At 40.5% G+C, this 18,191-nt stretch overlaps 1 protein-coding gene across 1 annotated transcript in view; it reads left to right on the top strand.

The window, feature by feature from the left end:
* The window catches only part of man2a1 (mannosidase, alpha, class 2A, member 1), a 67,253-nt gene that overhangs the window by 19,368 nt on the left and 29,694 nt on the right, over positions 1–18,191 (top strand). The window contains exons 4-12 of the mRNA XM_080428956.1: positions 880–1,024; positions 2,378–2,465; positions 4,836–4,919; positions 5,942–6,069; positions 8,051–8,224; positions 9,126–9,211; positions 9,658–9,758; positions 12,038–12,215; positions 15,377–15,597. Coding sequence (XP_080285082.1) covers positions 880–1,024; positions 2,378–2,465; positions 4,836–4,919; positions 5,942–6,069; positions 8,051–8,224; positions 9,126–9,211; positions 9,658–9,758; positions 12,038–12,215; positions 15,377–15,597 — 1,205 coding nt within the window. The remainder of the gene's footprint in view (positions 1–879; positions 1,025–2,377; positions 2,466–4,835; positions 4,920–5,941; positions 6,070–8,050; positions 8,225–9,125; positions 9,212–9,657; positions 9,759–12,037; positions 12,216–15,376; positions 15,598–18,191) is intronic.

The raw sequence follows: 18,191 nt of genomic DNA, 5'->3' as shown, positions 1-18,191 counted from the left end.
TGGCTTTAGTGATCTTTAAACACTTCATTTAAACCCAATGTCGTCACTGTAAGGCAGAAACTATCTTTTGAAAAAATAGTAATAAAAACACAACAGTCACGTTTTAATTGTTTATTATTTTTTTACGTTTTTACATGAATATGACTATATATCTCCATATTTCAACTTTGTATGTGTTAGTTTTTAGTTTGTTTCACAAATGAATGCCCTACTTTTTCACTAAAAGTAGTGAAAGTAGCCGATCTACAACCTCACAACGTGCGGTCTAGCCAACACCAACTCAGGACTCCTGAATCCACTGCCCTCCACATCCTCCTGTCTAGCATCAGGGTCTACACAGTGTTAGCTAAAGGCAGCTGTCCACGGCACCGATTTCGGGCCGACTCAGCGCTCGGAGGCGTTGATATTCATTTTATCAGACATGCCCCCTTCTTATACAAACCCATTGTAACTTCATCAAGATTCATCAAAAACACCCGTCCTTGGTTCTGGTGACTCATCCTGCCCTCCTAATTTTCGTCTATTTTATTTAATTTTTGTATTGTATTAATTTTTTTTCATTTTCCTAAAACAATATTTAAAACAAATGAAAAAAATTATTGAAAAAACATGGTCTCCTCACGTATTAGAAGGACAATGTCAGTCACCAGAACAAAGGACGGGTGTTTCCGATGAATCTAACATGGTTAAAATGGAGTTTGAAGTTCAAGCAACTTAAAAACTGTCCGGCGGGCTCCCAAAAGCCTGAGTAGACGAAAAAAAGGTGAAATATCCCTTTAATAGATTTGTATGACATGCTATGCGTTGTTGTTTTTGTGTACTTTCAGTTCATGGATTGTGTATGACATGTTGTGTGTTGTTGTTTTTGTGTACTTTCAGGTAATGGACGTGTATGACTTGTTGAGTTTCGACAACCCAGACGGGGGGGTGTGGAAGCAGGGCTTCGACATCAGTTACCAAGACGACGAATGGGACAAGCAGCCCCTGGAGGTCTACGTGGTCCCTCACTCTCACAACGACCCTGGTATGCAAATAATGCCCTCATTAATATGCACATATGCAAATGAGCGTATTAATATTACTGCCGTTTCACTCTCTTAATAAAAAAATTTAAAACCGGCAAAGCATCTGTTTTAACCACTTTAACCATTATTTTATACTTTGGCTATTAAGAAATAGCAGATCTACAAGCTCATAGTGTGTCACTTTGTGCCACGCTATGAGCTTGTAGATCTGCTATTTTTGATAACTGGTGCAAATCTTTGAATATATATATATATTTTTTTTAAAGCGATTTTTTTTACTCAAATCTTTGCTTCTTGGGGTCCCTGGAACAACATATTTTCAGATGGGGGTCCGTGGCTAAATACATATCCTTTTGGGGGTCCTTGACAACATATGTTTTTCAGAAAACTGTTAGGATTTAGAAGACATTTTTAGAAGTCCACATACTGTCCCAGCTCTGTGATAAAACCTGGTTCCAGAAACGGTTCCAAATGTGATGGAACCAATTCCAGTTCCTTAATCCATTAAGACCGGGAACGCTGTCATTTTTAGATTTATTTGGCTATTCAAAAATAGCAGATCTACAAGCTCATAGTGTGGCACTACACTATGAGCTTGTAGATCTGCTATTTTTGAAAATAAATTGTGAAAATGTGTGCAAATCTTTGAATATATGTATTTTTAAAGCGAACATTTTTAACTCAAATCTTTGCTTCTGGGGATTCTACAAATGTCTTCTAAATCCTATGTTTTTTTTAAAAACCTATGTTGCTATAATATCAGTGGTTCTCAAACTTTCATGTCAAGGACCCCCAAAATGATATGTATTTGGCCGCGGACCCCCATCTCAAAATATGTTGTTCCAGGGACCCCCAGAAGCACAGATTTGAGTAAAAAATGTTCGCTTTGAAAAAAATAAATATGCTTGTATTCAAAGATGTCACACATTTTCACTAAAAACTGCTATTTTTGAAAAATCGTGAACACTTTTGCAAATCTGAATATATATATTTTAAATTTAATTTAATTTTTGAATAGCCAAAGAAATCTAAAAATGACACACAGATGTGTTCCCGGTCTTAATGGGTTAACAGGAAAGGACAGAAATAAATGACACCCCCGTCACCTCAGACCCTCAACGGGGATACAAAACAATATGATAAAATCCACAGGAAATGGAAAAAACCTTCGTTATCAAATGTTTTTTCCAGGACGGACAAAGAAGGGCACAGAATACATAACTGTGTGTGTGTGTGTGTGTGTGTGTGTGTGTGTGTGTGTGTGTGTGTGTGTGTGTGTGTGTGTGTGTGTGTGTGTGTGTGTGTGTGTGTGTGTGTGTGTGTGTGTGTGTGTGTGTGTGTGTGTGTTACAGGCTGGTTGAAGACCTTTGATGACTACTACAGGGACCAGACACAACACATTCTAAACAACATGGTGGTCAAACTCAGTGAGGACAGCAGGTAAGCTGGGCTTGTAGATCTGTTTTTTTGTATCTGGGCTTGTCCCACATACTGTAGGGTCCTCAGAGTTACTACAGCGGGGGGCTGCCAAATCTTTGTGTGATAGCATTTATCTATTTATTTGTTTACATTAACTGCTTGAACCCTAGCATCCCTGTGCTGATGGGAACATTTGCCGAAAATAGACGATCTACAGTGCTGCGACACGTGAGCTTGTAGATCGGCTATTTTCGGGAAGAAGAAGAAGTTTGTCTACACCAAACAATCAGTCAGGTCCATTTAAAGGTGTAGTAAGTGATATTAAGAATAAGACCTTTATTGATCCTGAGAGGGAAATTCAGTCACCAGAAACAGCAAAAAGTATTGCAGCATGACAGAAAGTAAAAAAATAAAAATCGCTTCGCATTCTATGCAACACCATCAATAATTGGCAAAACATAAATAAATCATAATTTATGCAACAACACTATAGACCAGTGGTGGAAAGTAACTAAGTACATTTACTTAAGTACTGTACTTAAGTACAATTTTGAGGTATTTGTACTTTACTTGAGTATTTCCAATTTCCAATACTTTTACTTCTACTCCACTACATCTCAGAGGCAAATATTGTACTTTTACTCCACTACAATTACTTGAAAACTTTAGTTACTAGTTACTTTTCAGATATAAACTATGATATAATGAAACATACATTAACCACTTTAGCCCTATTTTATACATAGGCTATTTGAAAATAGCAGATCTACAAGCTCACAACGCGTCGCATCGCGACGCGTTGTGAGCTTGTAGATCGGCTATTTTCAAATATTTAGTACTTTTACTTTTGGTACTTTAAGTACATTTTTATGCCAATACTTTTGTACTTTTACTCAAGTACATTTTTAATTCTGGACTTTTACTTGTAACAGAGTATTTTTATATTGCAGTATTGGTACTTTTACTTAAGTAAAGAATTTGAGTACTTTTTCCACCACTGCTATAGACACACCCTCATCAGTGCTTGCATAGTGCAGGACTAAGGAAAATACAAGAGGACGCTACAGTAAGCATGTTTAACTACACGGCTTGGTTGAATGCTTGATTCTGATTGGTCAATCACTGAGTTCAGCGATGAGCTCTTTAACAGATCTCTTGTCTAATCAAAGGCTCAGAGCACCTGCTCATATCAACCTGCGCTGCTTGAATTTTATGCTGTATCCAACATGACAGCCATGTAAACAAACACACCATGTAATTTACAACTAAACGTTGCTCTAAAGAATGTTTTTGAAAACATTTGAAGCGAGAAATAGACAATGTAACCAAAAATGTATTTTATTTGATCCACTACACTTCCTTGTTTACCGAGGCGACGTGTCCGCCCAGCACAACACTTATGGAATACTTTCATTGCTGTAAGCAAGGAAATACTAAATGTGTTTTGTTGTTACTTTTGGGTCAATGTATTAATTTATCTATTAAGTAGCTGTGTAATAAGCGAGATAATTGACGTGTAGCCGGTCATTATTAATAAATACATCCCTTCAGGGTGATTAGGCACCGACGCGTAATTCTCCCTTGCCTTTAACAGTGTCCATACTGTCTGTACTGAACGTAATTAGTCTATTGCATTCAATATTATTGGTATCTGGGCTTTTCCCACATACTGTACCAATTTCATCCAATCAGGAGAGAGGACCCATTCATCAGCTTCGGTTTTATACTGTTCCTGTTCCAATTGTGTCTGCTCATTTTGTTTTGTCATCACTTCCAATTTCTCTTGTTTATCATGTATCCTGTATGAGTTCTCTCTCTTGATTGGATAAAATTGGTATCCTAAATGTATTTTCTGTTTATTAAAGAGCAGGAGAGACAGGGAGACTCTTGTTACTGAACAAACACTCTGTAGCAGGGGTCTTCAATATGTTTCATGCCAAGGACCCCTTAGCTGAGAAAGAGATGAAGCAGGGACCCCCACTACATATTGTATCAAATTGTGTTGCAGATTAAACTTTTTCATAGATTTCATAGATAGCTTCATAGACTTGTTTGACAACACTATCATCAGTGTTGTGTAAGTGAATGTTTTTTGTTTTGTGTGTTTACACATTATCTTTTCTATTAATATGTTGGATACATGTAAATGTGTATTTTCAGACATGTAACCCCTTAAGCCCTCAATGCTGTCTGATCTTTTTTTCCCCTCTAAACCAAACCTGATCGGTGAAAATAGCCGATCTGACGTGTTGTGAGCTTGTAGATCGACTATTTTCGGCGAAGGTTTTTCCTCAGAATAGGGATGGTAGTTCAATGTTGAATGTAAAAAAAAATCACACAAAGATTTGGTGGCCCCCCTGTAGTAACTCTGAGGACCTGTTGTTTCTGTAGGAGGAAGATGATCTGGTCAGAGATCAGTTACTTCTCCAAGTGGTGGAGCACTATTGATGACCAGAAGAGAGATGCTGTGAAAAGGTCTGTCTGTCTGTCTGTCTGTCTGTCTGTCTGTCTGTCTGTCTGTCTGTCTGTCTGTCTGTCTGTCTGTCTGTCTGTCTGTCTGTCTGTCTGTCTGTCTGTCTGTCTGTCTGTCTGTCTGTCTGTCTAAGACCTGTCTGTCTGTCTGTCTAAGACCTGTCTGTCTGTCTGTCTGTCTGTCTGTCTGTCTGTCTGTCTGTCTGTCTGTCTGTCTGTCTGTCTGTCTGTCTGTCTGTCTGTCTATGTAAGACCTGTCTGTCTGTCTGTCTGTCTGTCTGTCTGTCTGTCTGTCTGTCTGTCTGTCTGTCTGTCTGTCTGTCTGTCTGTCTGTCTGTCTGTCTGTCTGTCTGTCTATGTCTGTCTGTCTATGTAAGACCTGTCTGTCTGTCTGTCTGTCTGTCTGTCTGTCTGTCTGTCTGTCTGTCTGTCTGTCTGTCTGTCTGTCTGTCTGTCTAAGACCTGTCTGTCTGTCTGTCTGTCTGTCTATCTGTCTGTCTGTCTGTCTGTCTAAGACCTGTCTGTCTGTCTGTCTGTCTGTCTGTCTGTCTGTCTGTCTGTCTGTCTGTCTGTCTATGTAAGACCTGTCTGTCTGTCTGTCTGTCTGTCTGTCTGTCTGTCTGTCTGTCTGTCTGTCTGTCTGTCTGTCTGTCTGTCTGTCTGTCTGTCTGTCTAAGACCTGTCTGTCTGTCTGTCTGTCTGTCTGTCTGTCTGTCTGTCTGTCTGTCTGTCTAAGACCTGTCTGTCTGTCTATGTAAGACCTGTCTGTCTGTCTGTCTGTCTGTCTGTCTGACTGTCTGACTGTCTGTCTATCTAAGATCTGTCTGTCTGTCTGTCTGTCTGTCTATCTCACAAATGTAGTTATTACATTATAATGTAGTGTGTGTGTGTGTGTGTGTGTGTGTGTGTGTGTGTGTGTGTGTGTGTGTGTGTGTGTGTGTGTGTGTGTGTGTGTGTGTGTGTGTGTGTGTGTGTGTGTGTGTGTGTGTGCACGTACGTACGTGTGCATGTGTGTGTGTGTACAGTCTTGTCCATAGCGGTCAGTTGGAGATCGCTACAGGAGGCTGGGTGATGCCAGATGAAGCTAACTCCCATTACTACGCCCTCATTGACCAGCTGATAGAAGGACACCAGTGGCTGGACACACACCTGGGTGAGTGACGACCTTCACACACACATCACTATCAGATTTATTGTCCCCTTGGTTTCTACAGACCGGTTTTGAAGCCTCTAGTTCAGCTCAGTGGCTCTGTGGATTGGGAGTCAGGGGTTCAAATCAATAATCAATAAGATAATTGATCAACCAGAACCTTGATTGATTTCCGATTCTCAATGTGAGTGTGTCTGCTTCACAGCGGTGTAAAGTAACTAAGTACATTTACTTAAGTACTGTACTTAAGTACAATTTTGAGTTATTTGTACTTTATTTGAGTATTTCCAATTTCCAATACTTTTATTTCTACTCCACTACATCTCAGAGGTAAATATTGTACTTTTACTCCACTACATATACTTGAAAACTTTAGTTACTAGTTACTTTTCAGATATAAACTATGATATATAACTTACATTAACCACTTTAGCCCTATTTTATACCTAGGCTATTTGAAAATAGCCGATCTACAAGCTCACAACGCGTCGCATCGCGACGCGTTGTGAGCTTGTAGATCTGCTATTTTCAAATATTTAGTACTTTTACTTTTGGTACTTTAAGTACATTTTGATGCCAATACTTTTGTACTTTTACTCAAGTAATTTTTTAATTCCGGACTTTTACTTGTAACAGAGTATTTTTATATTGCAGTATTGGTACTTTTACTTAAGTAAAGAATTTGAGTACTTTTTCCACCACTGCTGCTTCACGGACTGAAACTGGGAGAAGGTTCCACAGCCGAGGTCCCTGAAACTTAAATGCTCTGCCTCCTGTTCTAACCTTTTTGGGGTTTCCTGGAGCCGTAAGCATTTTTGCATACTGTGAACGCAATGGTGTTCTGGCAGGTTCATAAGGCTCGATGAGTTCTTTGAGATATAATGGGGCCTGTCCATTGAGAGCCTTGTAGGTGAGGAGGAGAACCTTAAACTCCACTCTGTATTAAATGCTCTGCCTCCTGTTCTAACCTTTTTGGGGGTTTCCTGGAGCCGTAAGCATTTTTGCATACTGTGAACGCAATGGTGTTCTGGCAGGTTCATAAGGCTCTATCTTTGTGATATAATGGGGCCTGTCCATTGAGAGCCTTGTAGGTGAGGAGGAGAACCTTAACCCATTAAGACCTGGAACTGTGTCATTTTTAGATTTGAGCTAAAAAGCATTCGCTACGAGCTTGTAGATCTGCTATTTTTGAAAAATCGTGAAAATGTGTGCAAATCTTTGAATATATATTTTTTTAAAGCGAACATTTTTAACTCATCTTTTGCTTCTGGGGGGTCCCTGGAACAAAATATTTTGATGGGGGTCTGCGGCCAAATACATATAATTTTAGGGGTCCTTGGCATGAAAAAGATTGAGCACCACTGACATAGAAACATACGTTTTTCAGAAAACTGTTGGGATTTAGGAGACATGTAGAATCGGCTTCAGGTCTTAATGGGTTAAACTCCACTCTGTATTAAACTGTGTGATATGATCTCTTCTTCTGGTTCCTGTCAATATACGTGCAGCAGCATTCTGGACTAGCTGCAGGCTGTTTAGGGACTTACTTGGGCAGCCTGATAACGGCTAAGTAATCCAGCCTAGAAGTAACAAATGCGTGAACACGTTTTTCTGTGACAGAATGGGCCTAACTTTTGCAATATTACGCAGGTGAAAAAAGGCAGTCCTTGACATTTGTTTTATGTGGGACTGAAAGGACATATCTTGGTCAAACGTAACTCCCAGATTGTTTACAGTGGCCCTGGAGGCCAAAGTAATACCATAGGGTAAAATTCTCATCGGCTCATTTTTCAGTTCAGAAAGTGACGTCATCGGTTGGCAGGTTTAGTCATTTCAAACTTTTTTATGAATGCATGAACAATGGCTGCTATTTCATCATTCTAACTTTCCAGGAAGAGATCAATCAATCAACTGGTAGGCAGGTTTCTGAACTGTCCACACAATGTAATAAAGTGCAATACTATGAATGTCTTTGTGTACACAGGAGTCAAACCCACAACAGGCTGGGCAGTGGACCCCTTTGGCCACTCCCCCTCTATGGCATACTTCCTGAAGAAGGCGGGGCTTAACAATATGCTAATCCAGAGAGTTCACTACTCCATCAAGAAGCATTTTGCTTCACAAAAGACCCTGGAATTCTACTGGAGACAGAACTGGGGTAAGTGTGTGTGTGTGTGTGTGTGTGTGTGTGTGTGTGTGTGTGTGTGTGTGTGTGTGTGTGTGTGGTGTGTGTGTGTGTGTGTGTGTGTGTGTGTGTGTGTGTGTGTGTGTGTGTGTGTGTGTGTGTGGTGTGTGTGTGTGTGTGTGTGTGTGTGTGTGTGTGCGCGTGGTGCCTGCCTGCCTGCCTGCCTGCCTGCCTGCCTGCCTGCCACATGCGTGTGTGTGTGTGTGTGCTTATTTGTTTATTTAGATGGATATTGGTCAGCTAATGGGGTAGCTGGGGTCGCTGACGCCTAAACGGCAGCTAGTCTTCCTGAGGTCCAAAGACTAGCATGTGTTTTTTTGTCTCTGTTTAACACATTGAATGCCAATCGCGTAGATCTACGCGAACCTATTTAAAGCCGCAGCGTGCCAGTCGCGTAGATCTACGCGAACCGCCGATTCCCATGTTAATCGCCCAAGGTGCACTTTCCGAATTTTTTTGATCCATTTCCGTTTCCGGTTTTCGGTCGGAAACGGAATTATTCGGGTTCCGGTTTTTTCGATCGTATCCGCTTCCTGTCTGGGATCCTGTTTAAAACTCGATTTTCTCGGTTTGTTGTTTTTCTCCTCGCTGATCACTGTTTAGCGTGTATCGGCTGTAGCTTCAAGATGGCGGCTCGCATTTGGAAACTGTTTTCGCTGGACGTTTCTCACGGATCCGCTGTGTGTTTAGAACCAAATGAACGCGCACTTTTAACTTATTTAGCGAGGTCTGTGGCGACATGATAAAAACAAAAAAACAACAATAAAACGCTGGCACTGGTGAGTACATTATGAGATTAAACTCTGGCATGGAATGTGTTAAATGTGAATGTAACATAAAGAAAAACTGTCTGTCTGTCTGTCCCGTCCGACAGATCCGTCCTCTGGTACAGACATATTGTGTCACATGATGCCCTTCTACAGCTACGATGTCCCTCATACCTGTGGACCTGACCCCAAGGTCTGTCTGTCTGTCTGTCTGTCTGTCTGTCTGTCTGTCTGTCTGTCTGTCTGTCTGTCTGTCTGTCTGTCTGTCTGTCTGTCCATCAGTCCGTGTTTCTGTATGTCTGAGGTGAGAGCTCGTTCAGAAAAAGAGAGGGAGAGGGGGGCGGGCACCGATCCAACCGTTATGCCCATATATTGGCATGCCCATACCATATATGGGACTTATGGTATGTCGGATATGCGGTTTTCCAGAACCGCCTATCCGACTGATATGCCCAAATATGGGAATGCCATATTTTTATGGGCATAAAAGGGACACATGCATTCAGATGGGTACAACGGGTACTCTGACTGGGTATGGGTACAATTGGTATTGCATAACTGGGTGGGGCCTGCATTCCCGACATACATTGTTCCTGAGTGGTATTAATAATTCATCATCATAATTTCTTCTGTCCGCAGATCTGCTGTCAGTTTGACTTCAAGCGACTTCCTGGTGGGCGGACCAGTTGCCCGTGGAGAATCCCTCCTCAGCCAATCACAGACGCTAATGTCAAGGAGAGGTAGGACATGCTTTATTTTTAAGCAATAGATAGATAGGCAGGCAGGCAGGCAGGCTGACAGACGGGCAGACACATAAATAGGTAGTTAGGTAGGGAGGTAGATAGATAGGTAGGTAGGCAGGTAGGTAGGTAGGTAGGTAGGCAGGCAGGCAGACAGGCAGACACATAGATACATAGGTAGGTAGGTAGGGAGGTAGGTAGGTAGTGAGGTAGGTAGGTAGGTAGGTAGGTAGGTAGGTAGGCAGGCAGACAGACAGGCAGACACATATAGGTAGGTAGGTAGGTAGGTAGGTAGGTAGGTACGTAGGTAGGCAGGCAGGCAGGCAGGCAGGCAGGCAGGCAGGCAGGCAGGCAGGCAGGCAGATACATAGGTAGGTAGGTAGGTAGGTAGGCAGGTAGGTAGGTAGGTAGGTAGGTAGGTAGGTAGGTAGGTAGGTAGGTAGGCAGGCAGACCAGGGGTCATCACCATGGCAGCTCGTATATATAATAATCATTCACTTAGCTGCAAAGGTATAGTGAATGGTTGCGTATTATACATTATATGGCTATTATAGAGATTGCTGGCTTTTCAAAAGACAGTGTTACTTGAGGACAGAAGGAGATCAAATCAAGTTCTACCAGCTAAACCGTTGGTTTGGTTTGGCAAGGTACGGTAGATAGTTGTGGATTCCATTAAGGTGATCAGGTTGATGAGAAAGTCCACAGCATGCAAATGTAACAATGGAAACAAAGACACACCCGACAAGCTACACTTGATTTGATTGACGTAATAATAACATGTTAAATGCTTCTCACGGAAATGTCAAGGATAAAATGCCAATGGAACACTGGAACAAGGAAACTTGAGAGACACAAAAGATATGTAGGTCTACATGATGAGTGATTAATGAAGGGCATGCCAGGATTTTTATTGAATGCAGTGTCACAATAGTTTAATGGAAAGGCATCTAACTTTGATCAGAGGTGAGCACATTTTTTGGTTGGAGAAGGACCTGTGGATGGAGGGTTTCCATGGATCATGATTGTTGAGTGTTTTTATAGTTGTTATTGTCATTAGTGGACACTTTTAAACACTGTCTCTCAACTAACGACAACCATGCTTTACTTATCCAGTTCTGCCCTCCTTTGCCTTGGAAGCAAATAGCTCCTTCTGAACAGATGACGCACACGTTTTTGCTCTTTTCCTGCACCATTTTTTCACTGTGGTCCCTCGCTGACTTTAATTATTTCATTGTCTGACCACACCACATACACTCTGTTGTCTTAAAAAAAAAGGAAAAAATTGTTTTTCTCCAACAAATAGCACATTTAGCTGTTTTCACAGAAGTTGAGGCAGTTATTAGCAATCATTTCTTCTAGCTGTCTTGTTGTCTTCACCTGATGCAATTGTGTACATGTACCATGTGCAATGCTAAATCTCCTGCAACAATTTAATGAGCATGTTACTTTACGAGTCACCAAAGTTATTCAAACACATTTTTTATATGTTTTTACATTATAATGAAGAAAAAAATAATATATATATATATATATATATATATATATATATATACATTATTATTTTTTTCAAAATAAAAAATGTGCCACAGACACGTTTGTCTGTGTACGGACATGTTGATGACCTCTGTCAGGCAGACAGACAGACAGACACATTGATAAATATGTAGGTAGTTAGGTAGCTAATCTGCCGTAATCTGAAGACTCACCTCTTAAGACTCCACCTCAGCCCGTAGCACTTGCCGTAGCCTTGACGACCTTGCAGGCTTATGCAAAGGCTAAGATGAAACTCAGATAGCATGTTATGTAGACAGATGCCAGGTCATTGTTGGCCTGGCATCCTATAGTGTGTATAGTTTCAATGTACAGGCTGATGATAGGTTCTTGGTTTACGTTTGTATTAATTATGATTAGATTATTGGCTTACTTATGTATTACTTCATTATTAGATTACTATTTCTATGCATTTAAGAATAATAATACACTTTATTTGTATTTCATGACATGAAATGCAGCTCAAAGTGCTTTACAGAGCTTTACAGAGTATCATTGGTGTATTATGATGTATTATCTTGCGTCCTTGCTTACTGTAAATCGCTCTGGATTAAGAGCGTCGGCTAAATGACTAAATTGTAAACTGTAGGTAGGTAGGTAGGTAGGTAGGTAGGTAGGTACAGTAGGTAGGTAGGTAGGTAGGTAGGTAGGTAGAGCTTGTAGATCTGACGGCACACAACACCATCATACGACAAATGATATATTATGTGACTCACTTCTCCCGTCAGAGTGCACATGCTACTGGATCAGTACCGCAAGAAGTCCAAGCTGTTCCGCTCCACTGTGGTTCTGGCTCCACTGGGAGATGACTTCCGCTACACCGAGTCCTTAGAGTGGGACCAACAGTTCAACAACTACCAGAAACTGTTCGACTACATGAACTCCCACCCCGAACTGCATGTTAAAGTACGTACTACCATCCTGGACTGCATGTTAAACTCAGTGGTGGAAAAAGTACTCAAATGTTTTACTTAAGTAAAAGTATCAATACTGCAATGTAGAAGTACTACATTGTTATAAGTAAAAGTCCAGAATAAAAAAATTACTTGAGTAAAGGTACAAAAGTATTGGTATCAAAATGTACTTAACGTACCAAAAGTAAAGGTACTAAAATGTTTGAAAATAGCCGATCTACAAGCTCACGGCTATTTTCAAATAGCCTAGGTATAAAATAGGGCTAAAGTGGTTAATGTATGTTTCATAATGTAATAATTTATATCTGAAAAGTAACTAGTAACTCAAGTTTTCAAATAATTGTAGTTGAGTAAAAGTACAATATTTGCCTCTGAGATGTAGTGGAGTAGAAGTAAAAGTATAGACAATTGGAAATACTCTAGTAAAGTAAAAGTATTGCAAAATTGTAATTAAGTACAGGACTTGAGTAAATGTACTTAGTTGCTTTACACCACTGGTTAAACTACGTATTACCATCCCGAACTGCATGTTAAAGTATGGAAACATCCTCTGTCTGTCTGTCTGTCCGTCCGTCCGTCCGTCCGTCTTTTTGAATGTCTCTCTCTCTCTCTCTGATCTGATCTCTTGGGATACCAATTTTACCAATGCAACAGGATAAACAAGTGAAATTGGAAGTGAGGAAACAAACAGACAAACAAACAAAGAATTGCAGACAAAATTGGAATTGGAACACTATTAAATTGATAAATATGTTCTCGCTTCTGATTGGATTCAATTGGCGACCCACTTGAAAACCTATTTTCTGTTCATTAAAGAGCTGGAGAGACGGGGAGACCCCTGCTACTGAACAAACTACTATCACAATATAGAGCTTTAACACATTGACCGCCGGGCCCGTAGTTCTACGGGCCGTTAAATCCAACGCTTAAGCGCCGATCCCGTAGCCTACGGGCTGTGGTGCTTTTTCCTTTTTTTCGAATTCTTTTTTTTTTTTCAATTTTCCGGTACGGCACATTTCATTGTAACACCACCGGAAACAGAATTATTTGGGATCCGGTTTTGACGATCACGCCGGCTCCCATTCTAAAGCGCACACTGAAACGCCATTTTCTTCGATTGTAGTTTTTCTCCTCGCTGATCACTGTTTAACATAAACCGTTCTAACTCAACAATGGATGCCCCGTTTGACACGTGGTTTGGACTGGTAGACACAGGGAGATGTCCGCGATGTTTACAAACAGTGCACAGATCAATCTTAAGGATTTTAACGACGTCTATGGCGACGTGAAAAAAACAAAAAACAACAATAAAACGTTGGCACTGGTGAGTACATTATGAGATTAACCTCTGGCGGTCAATGTGTTAAAGGTAGGGTAAGTGATATTATTTGGTTAAAACAAAAACGTTTTTTTGTTGTTAAAAGGTTAAAGCACTATATTCTGATAGTAATCATTGCTATAGAGTGTTTGTTCAGTAACAGTAGTCTCCCCGTCTCTCCAGCTCTTCAATAAACAGAAAACACATTTTCAGGTGGGTTGCGAACTTTCAGCCAATCAGGAGAAGAGTATCCATTCATCAGCTTCATTTTTATAGTGTTGCAGTTCCAGTTTTGTCTGCTCACTTCTTTGTGTCCTCACTTCCAATTTCACTTGTTTGATCTGTGTCTGAGTTCTCTATCCTAATTGGATTCAATTGGTATCCTGGCCGGAAAATGCTTTTTCTGTTTAATAAAGAGCTGGAGAGACATGGAGACTCCGGTTACTGAACAAACACTATAGAAATGAGTACTATCAGAATATAGAGCTATTTAACACTTATTTTAACCCCCCCCCCCAAAAAAGTCACTTACACTATCTTTAAATATGCAGGTATGGTGTGTGTATTTACATGGTGTGTGTATTTACATTGTTGTGTTTCTGTGGCAGAGTTCAAACAATTACAAGGTAACACAATCTGTCTAGGTCTAAAGGTCCCATGTCTTCTAAGGGCTGTACAAACACTGTTTGACCTCTGAACTGCAGCGCCTGGCTATGAATGGTCCAGTATGCCACTGGTTCTAAAAGTGGGGCCCAGGGACCTCCAGGGGTCCTTGAGGAGCTTCCAGGGGGTCCCCAGCTAAATGATTGATAGTTAGGAACCAAATGGACCTATATGGGTCTGTAATTCCGAGAGTGTACAAATAGAACCAATTGGACCCTTATGGAAACAAATTTTCTGGTTGGCATTTTGTTTTTGGAAAATATTCAAGTGATTCAGTGATGTGCACTGAAAATACGTTTTCTAACTCTATAAATAAAAAGAAAAGCTGATCTACAAGCTCATAACCTTTGTGAGCTTGTAGATCCGCTGTTTGTGGGCTATAGGATTAGGGTTCAAAATGGCCAAAAACTGGTATTCAATAAAATCTCCTCGGGAAATGTTGTTGATGTCCTCACACATATAGTAATACAAACGTGTGTGTGTGTGTGTGTGTGTGTGTGTGTGTGTGTGTGTGTGTGTGTGTGTGTGTGTGTGTGTGTGTGTGTGTGTGTGTGTGTGTGTGTGTGTGTGTGTGTGTGTGTGTCATAAATGAAACATGCATGCAGGCAGTGGTGGAAAGTAACTAAGTACATGTACTCAAGTACTGTACTTAAGTACTATTTTGAGGTTGTTGTACTTTACTTGAGTATTTCAAATTTCCAATACTTTTACTTCTACTCCACTACATCTCAGAGGCAAATATTGTTCTTTTACTCCACTACAATTATTTGAAAACTTTAGTTACTAGTTACTTTGTAGATTTGGATTGTTATTACAAAACATACATTAACCTATATCGGCCATTTGAATATAGCCGATATACAAGCTTGCAATGTGTCACGATGCGACGCATTGTGAACTTGTAGATAAAAAAGATTTGTATACATTTGAAAACTTGAAATAGGACATTTTGTATAATGAGTGCTTTTGGTACTTTAAGTACATTTTGATGTCAATACTTTTGTACTTGAACTCAAGTAACATTTTAAACACAGGCCTTTACTTACTACTACTAGAGTACTTCTACATTGCAGTATTGATACTGCAACTTTTACTTATATTTGAATACTTTTTTGCACCACTGCATGCAGGCGTATTCGCTGTCTTGTTTATTCTATGCACATGTTCTTTAGGCCCAGTTCGGAACCATCTCAGACTACTTTGCTGCGCTGAGGCGCCAGGCGGGGGGGTCATCGCGCCCAGCAGGCAGTCCTAGTGGTGGGGGGGTGGAACTGCCAGTGCTGAGCGGGGACTTCTTCACCTACGCTGACCGGGACGACCACTACTGGAGCGGATACTTCACCTCTAGACCTTTTTATAAGAGACTGGACCGCATGCTGGAGGCACACCTCAGGTATTTGTTTAACCCATTAACACTCGCATGACTGCTGTTTGACCATCCCCCATGCTGCCCTGGGGGAGAAGCTGACACCTTTTCCCCCACGCTGCGGGACACAGTGGGGGGTTCCATCGTCTTTTAAATAGCTATTAACATTTCAATTCCACTCTGCTCAGTGAGCTCACATTATATGTTGTTGCAGGCAGGCAGAAACATTATAAACATTATAAAATAGGCTAACTTGTAATGGTAACTGCAGATCCTGTATGTAAAATCTTTATGACAAAAGCGTATAAAACAGCGCGATCTGTAGCGTCACATTAAACTCTTGAGTGAAACATGGATAGCCTATATGAACCACTGAAGCCTCTGTGACAGAGGCTTCAGTGGTTCATATAGGCTATGGCGGCTGGTGGGAATTTTGGGTGGGAGGGCTAAGCGTATAATTCATAATCTGTATAGTTTACATATCCAGATTTAGGAAAATATACTTTTATTTGACAAAAGTATAGACAAAAGTATACAAATCAGTCAGTCACACGTCAACAACTAGTGATGGCACATATGGCATCCTGCCTGAGAGCATTTGAGCATCATCAATGCATTTGCATTGATATCAAAAAAATTAAGTCTGTCTGTCTGTCTGTCTGTCTTTCTGTCTAAGAGTTCTCCACGGGCCTGAAAATTAAGGCCTGGCCCTAACTGGGCCCTACTGGGCCGGTCCGAACAATTGCCATACTTTTAGGCCCAAAAACCCCAAAACCCAGTAAATAAATTTCTGATCATGAACAATCCAGCTTTCTCCGCTCATAAGCTTGCCATGGCTTCAAGCTCTGCAATTTGTCTCTGCATATAGTTTCCACCACAAAAGGCTTTTGAACCTATGTCATTTTCTTTTAGTTCTTTGAATAAATTACCTGGCAGGTGTCTCGCCTCCACTGCTCGCAAAGTGCTTCCACAAATTGTATGGCCTTAACCCATTTTGGGCGGGAACCCCTATTTGTAACTATACCTTTCAGGACGGGAACCCCTTTTGGGGTTCTTGTTGGTACGTACAGTATATACTATATACTGTACGTACCAACAAGTATATACTGTAGCAACATACATTTGTTGTAATGTTTGAAGTTTTTCAGAAAACTTAGGTCAGGATTTAGAAGGCGTTTTTAGAATCGGCCTCAGGTCTAAATGGGTTAATTGAGCAATTTGACCTGCTGTGGTACACATCACAGGCAAAAGACTGACAAAAGACACTGACAAAGTAGAATAAGCCATTCAATAATGACATATATAATGGGCAGGAAATCATAAGGTCTTGGCTTCTCTCTCTCTCTCTCTCTCTCTCTCTCTCTCTCTCTCTCTCTCTCTCAGAGAATCAAGCAGGCGTGTCATGTCAGCTGTCAATCACTCAACTCAATGGAAGCTGATTTGGGCTAAAAGAAATCAGCCCATTTTGACATATTTAGTGTTTTTCTTGGAACTATTTGAGGCTGTTGCTGCTCTAGTTTCCACCAGCATGTACAATAATCTATTCGAAAACATTTAATAACATTTTAATAATTAAAAAAAAAATATATATATATATATTTTTTTAAATATATATATATATATTTAATAATAATTTCTCATTTTTATTCAATAATATAGGGGGGGCTTAGCCCCACTAGCCCATTGATACCAGCCGCCCCTGCCTCTGTCTAATTATGTCTCCATTGTCCAAAACACATGGATATCTCTTGACAAACCAATATTATTATCACTTCAATGTCAGCGCAACAAGTGAACACATCGGTATATGTTTCACACATGCTCAATCCTGCTCTACTGCTGCGCAAAATATCTGATTTACAAGCGTAAAACAGTCGCTGCGTGATGCGCCCTATGCTTGTAGATCAGATCTGTTGGTGCAGCATTACGTAGCTAAAAGTACAAGAGACATGCAGGCAGTGTTGCCAAATTTGTTTGCGAGAGAAATAAGATGAAAATTTTACTGCATGAGAGAGAGAGAGAGAGAGAGATAGAGAGAGAGAGAGTGTACATTGCTCCGATCAAATACAACATTACGTGGTTAGATTTATGGGGACAACGCAGTTGTTATTTTTATTGCATTATTATTAGGCCTAGAAGAGAGAAATCGCTTGGCCAGGCGGACAGTGAAATGCAAATCATCCATTATCTTGAACAATGACATCTCCAGGTGGTCTGGAGGTGTGAATCCTCTCTGCCAGGGGGAGAGAGGGGTGAGTCCGGTCTAAATAGCCGAAAAATAACGTCAGAGATGGTATATGTGTTGCTAATTTCCTATTTAGAAAACGTTTCAGATGAAAAAAAAACAGGGATTATTTGAATCAAATATTTGGGAAAAGTCATGAAAGGGGAACTTCCTCAGAGCTTCATGAGAGAATATAATCCACTTTAAATTCTCAAAATCAGTCAGAATGACTGGTTAGTCACGCACGTGTTAAGACCGGTAACGCATCTGTGTGGAACCACTTTAACCACTATTTTATACTTTGGCTATTTAAAAATAGCAGATCTGCCGCGCTATGAGCTTGTAGATCTGCTATTTTAGAAAAATCGTGAAAATGTGTGCAAATCTTTGAATATAT

Source organism: Gymnoscopelus braueri (genome assembly GCF_963280865.1).
Source record: "Gymnoscopelus braueri genome assembly, chromosome: 5".
Classification (NCBI taxonomy): domain Eukaryota; kingdom Metazoa; phylum Chordata; class Actinopteri; order Myctophiformes; family Myctophidae; genus Gymnoscopelus; species Gymnoscopelus braueri.
The sequence above is the reverse complement of the archived record's forward strand: the minus strand, read 5'-3'. Positions and strand labels throughout refer to the sequence as shown.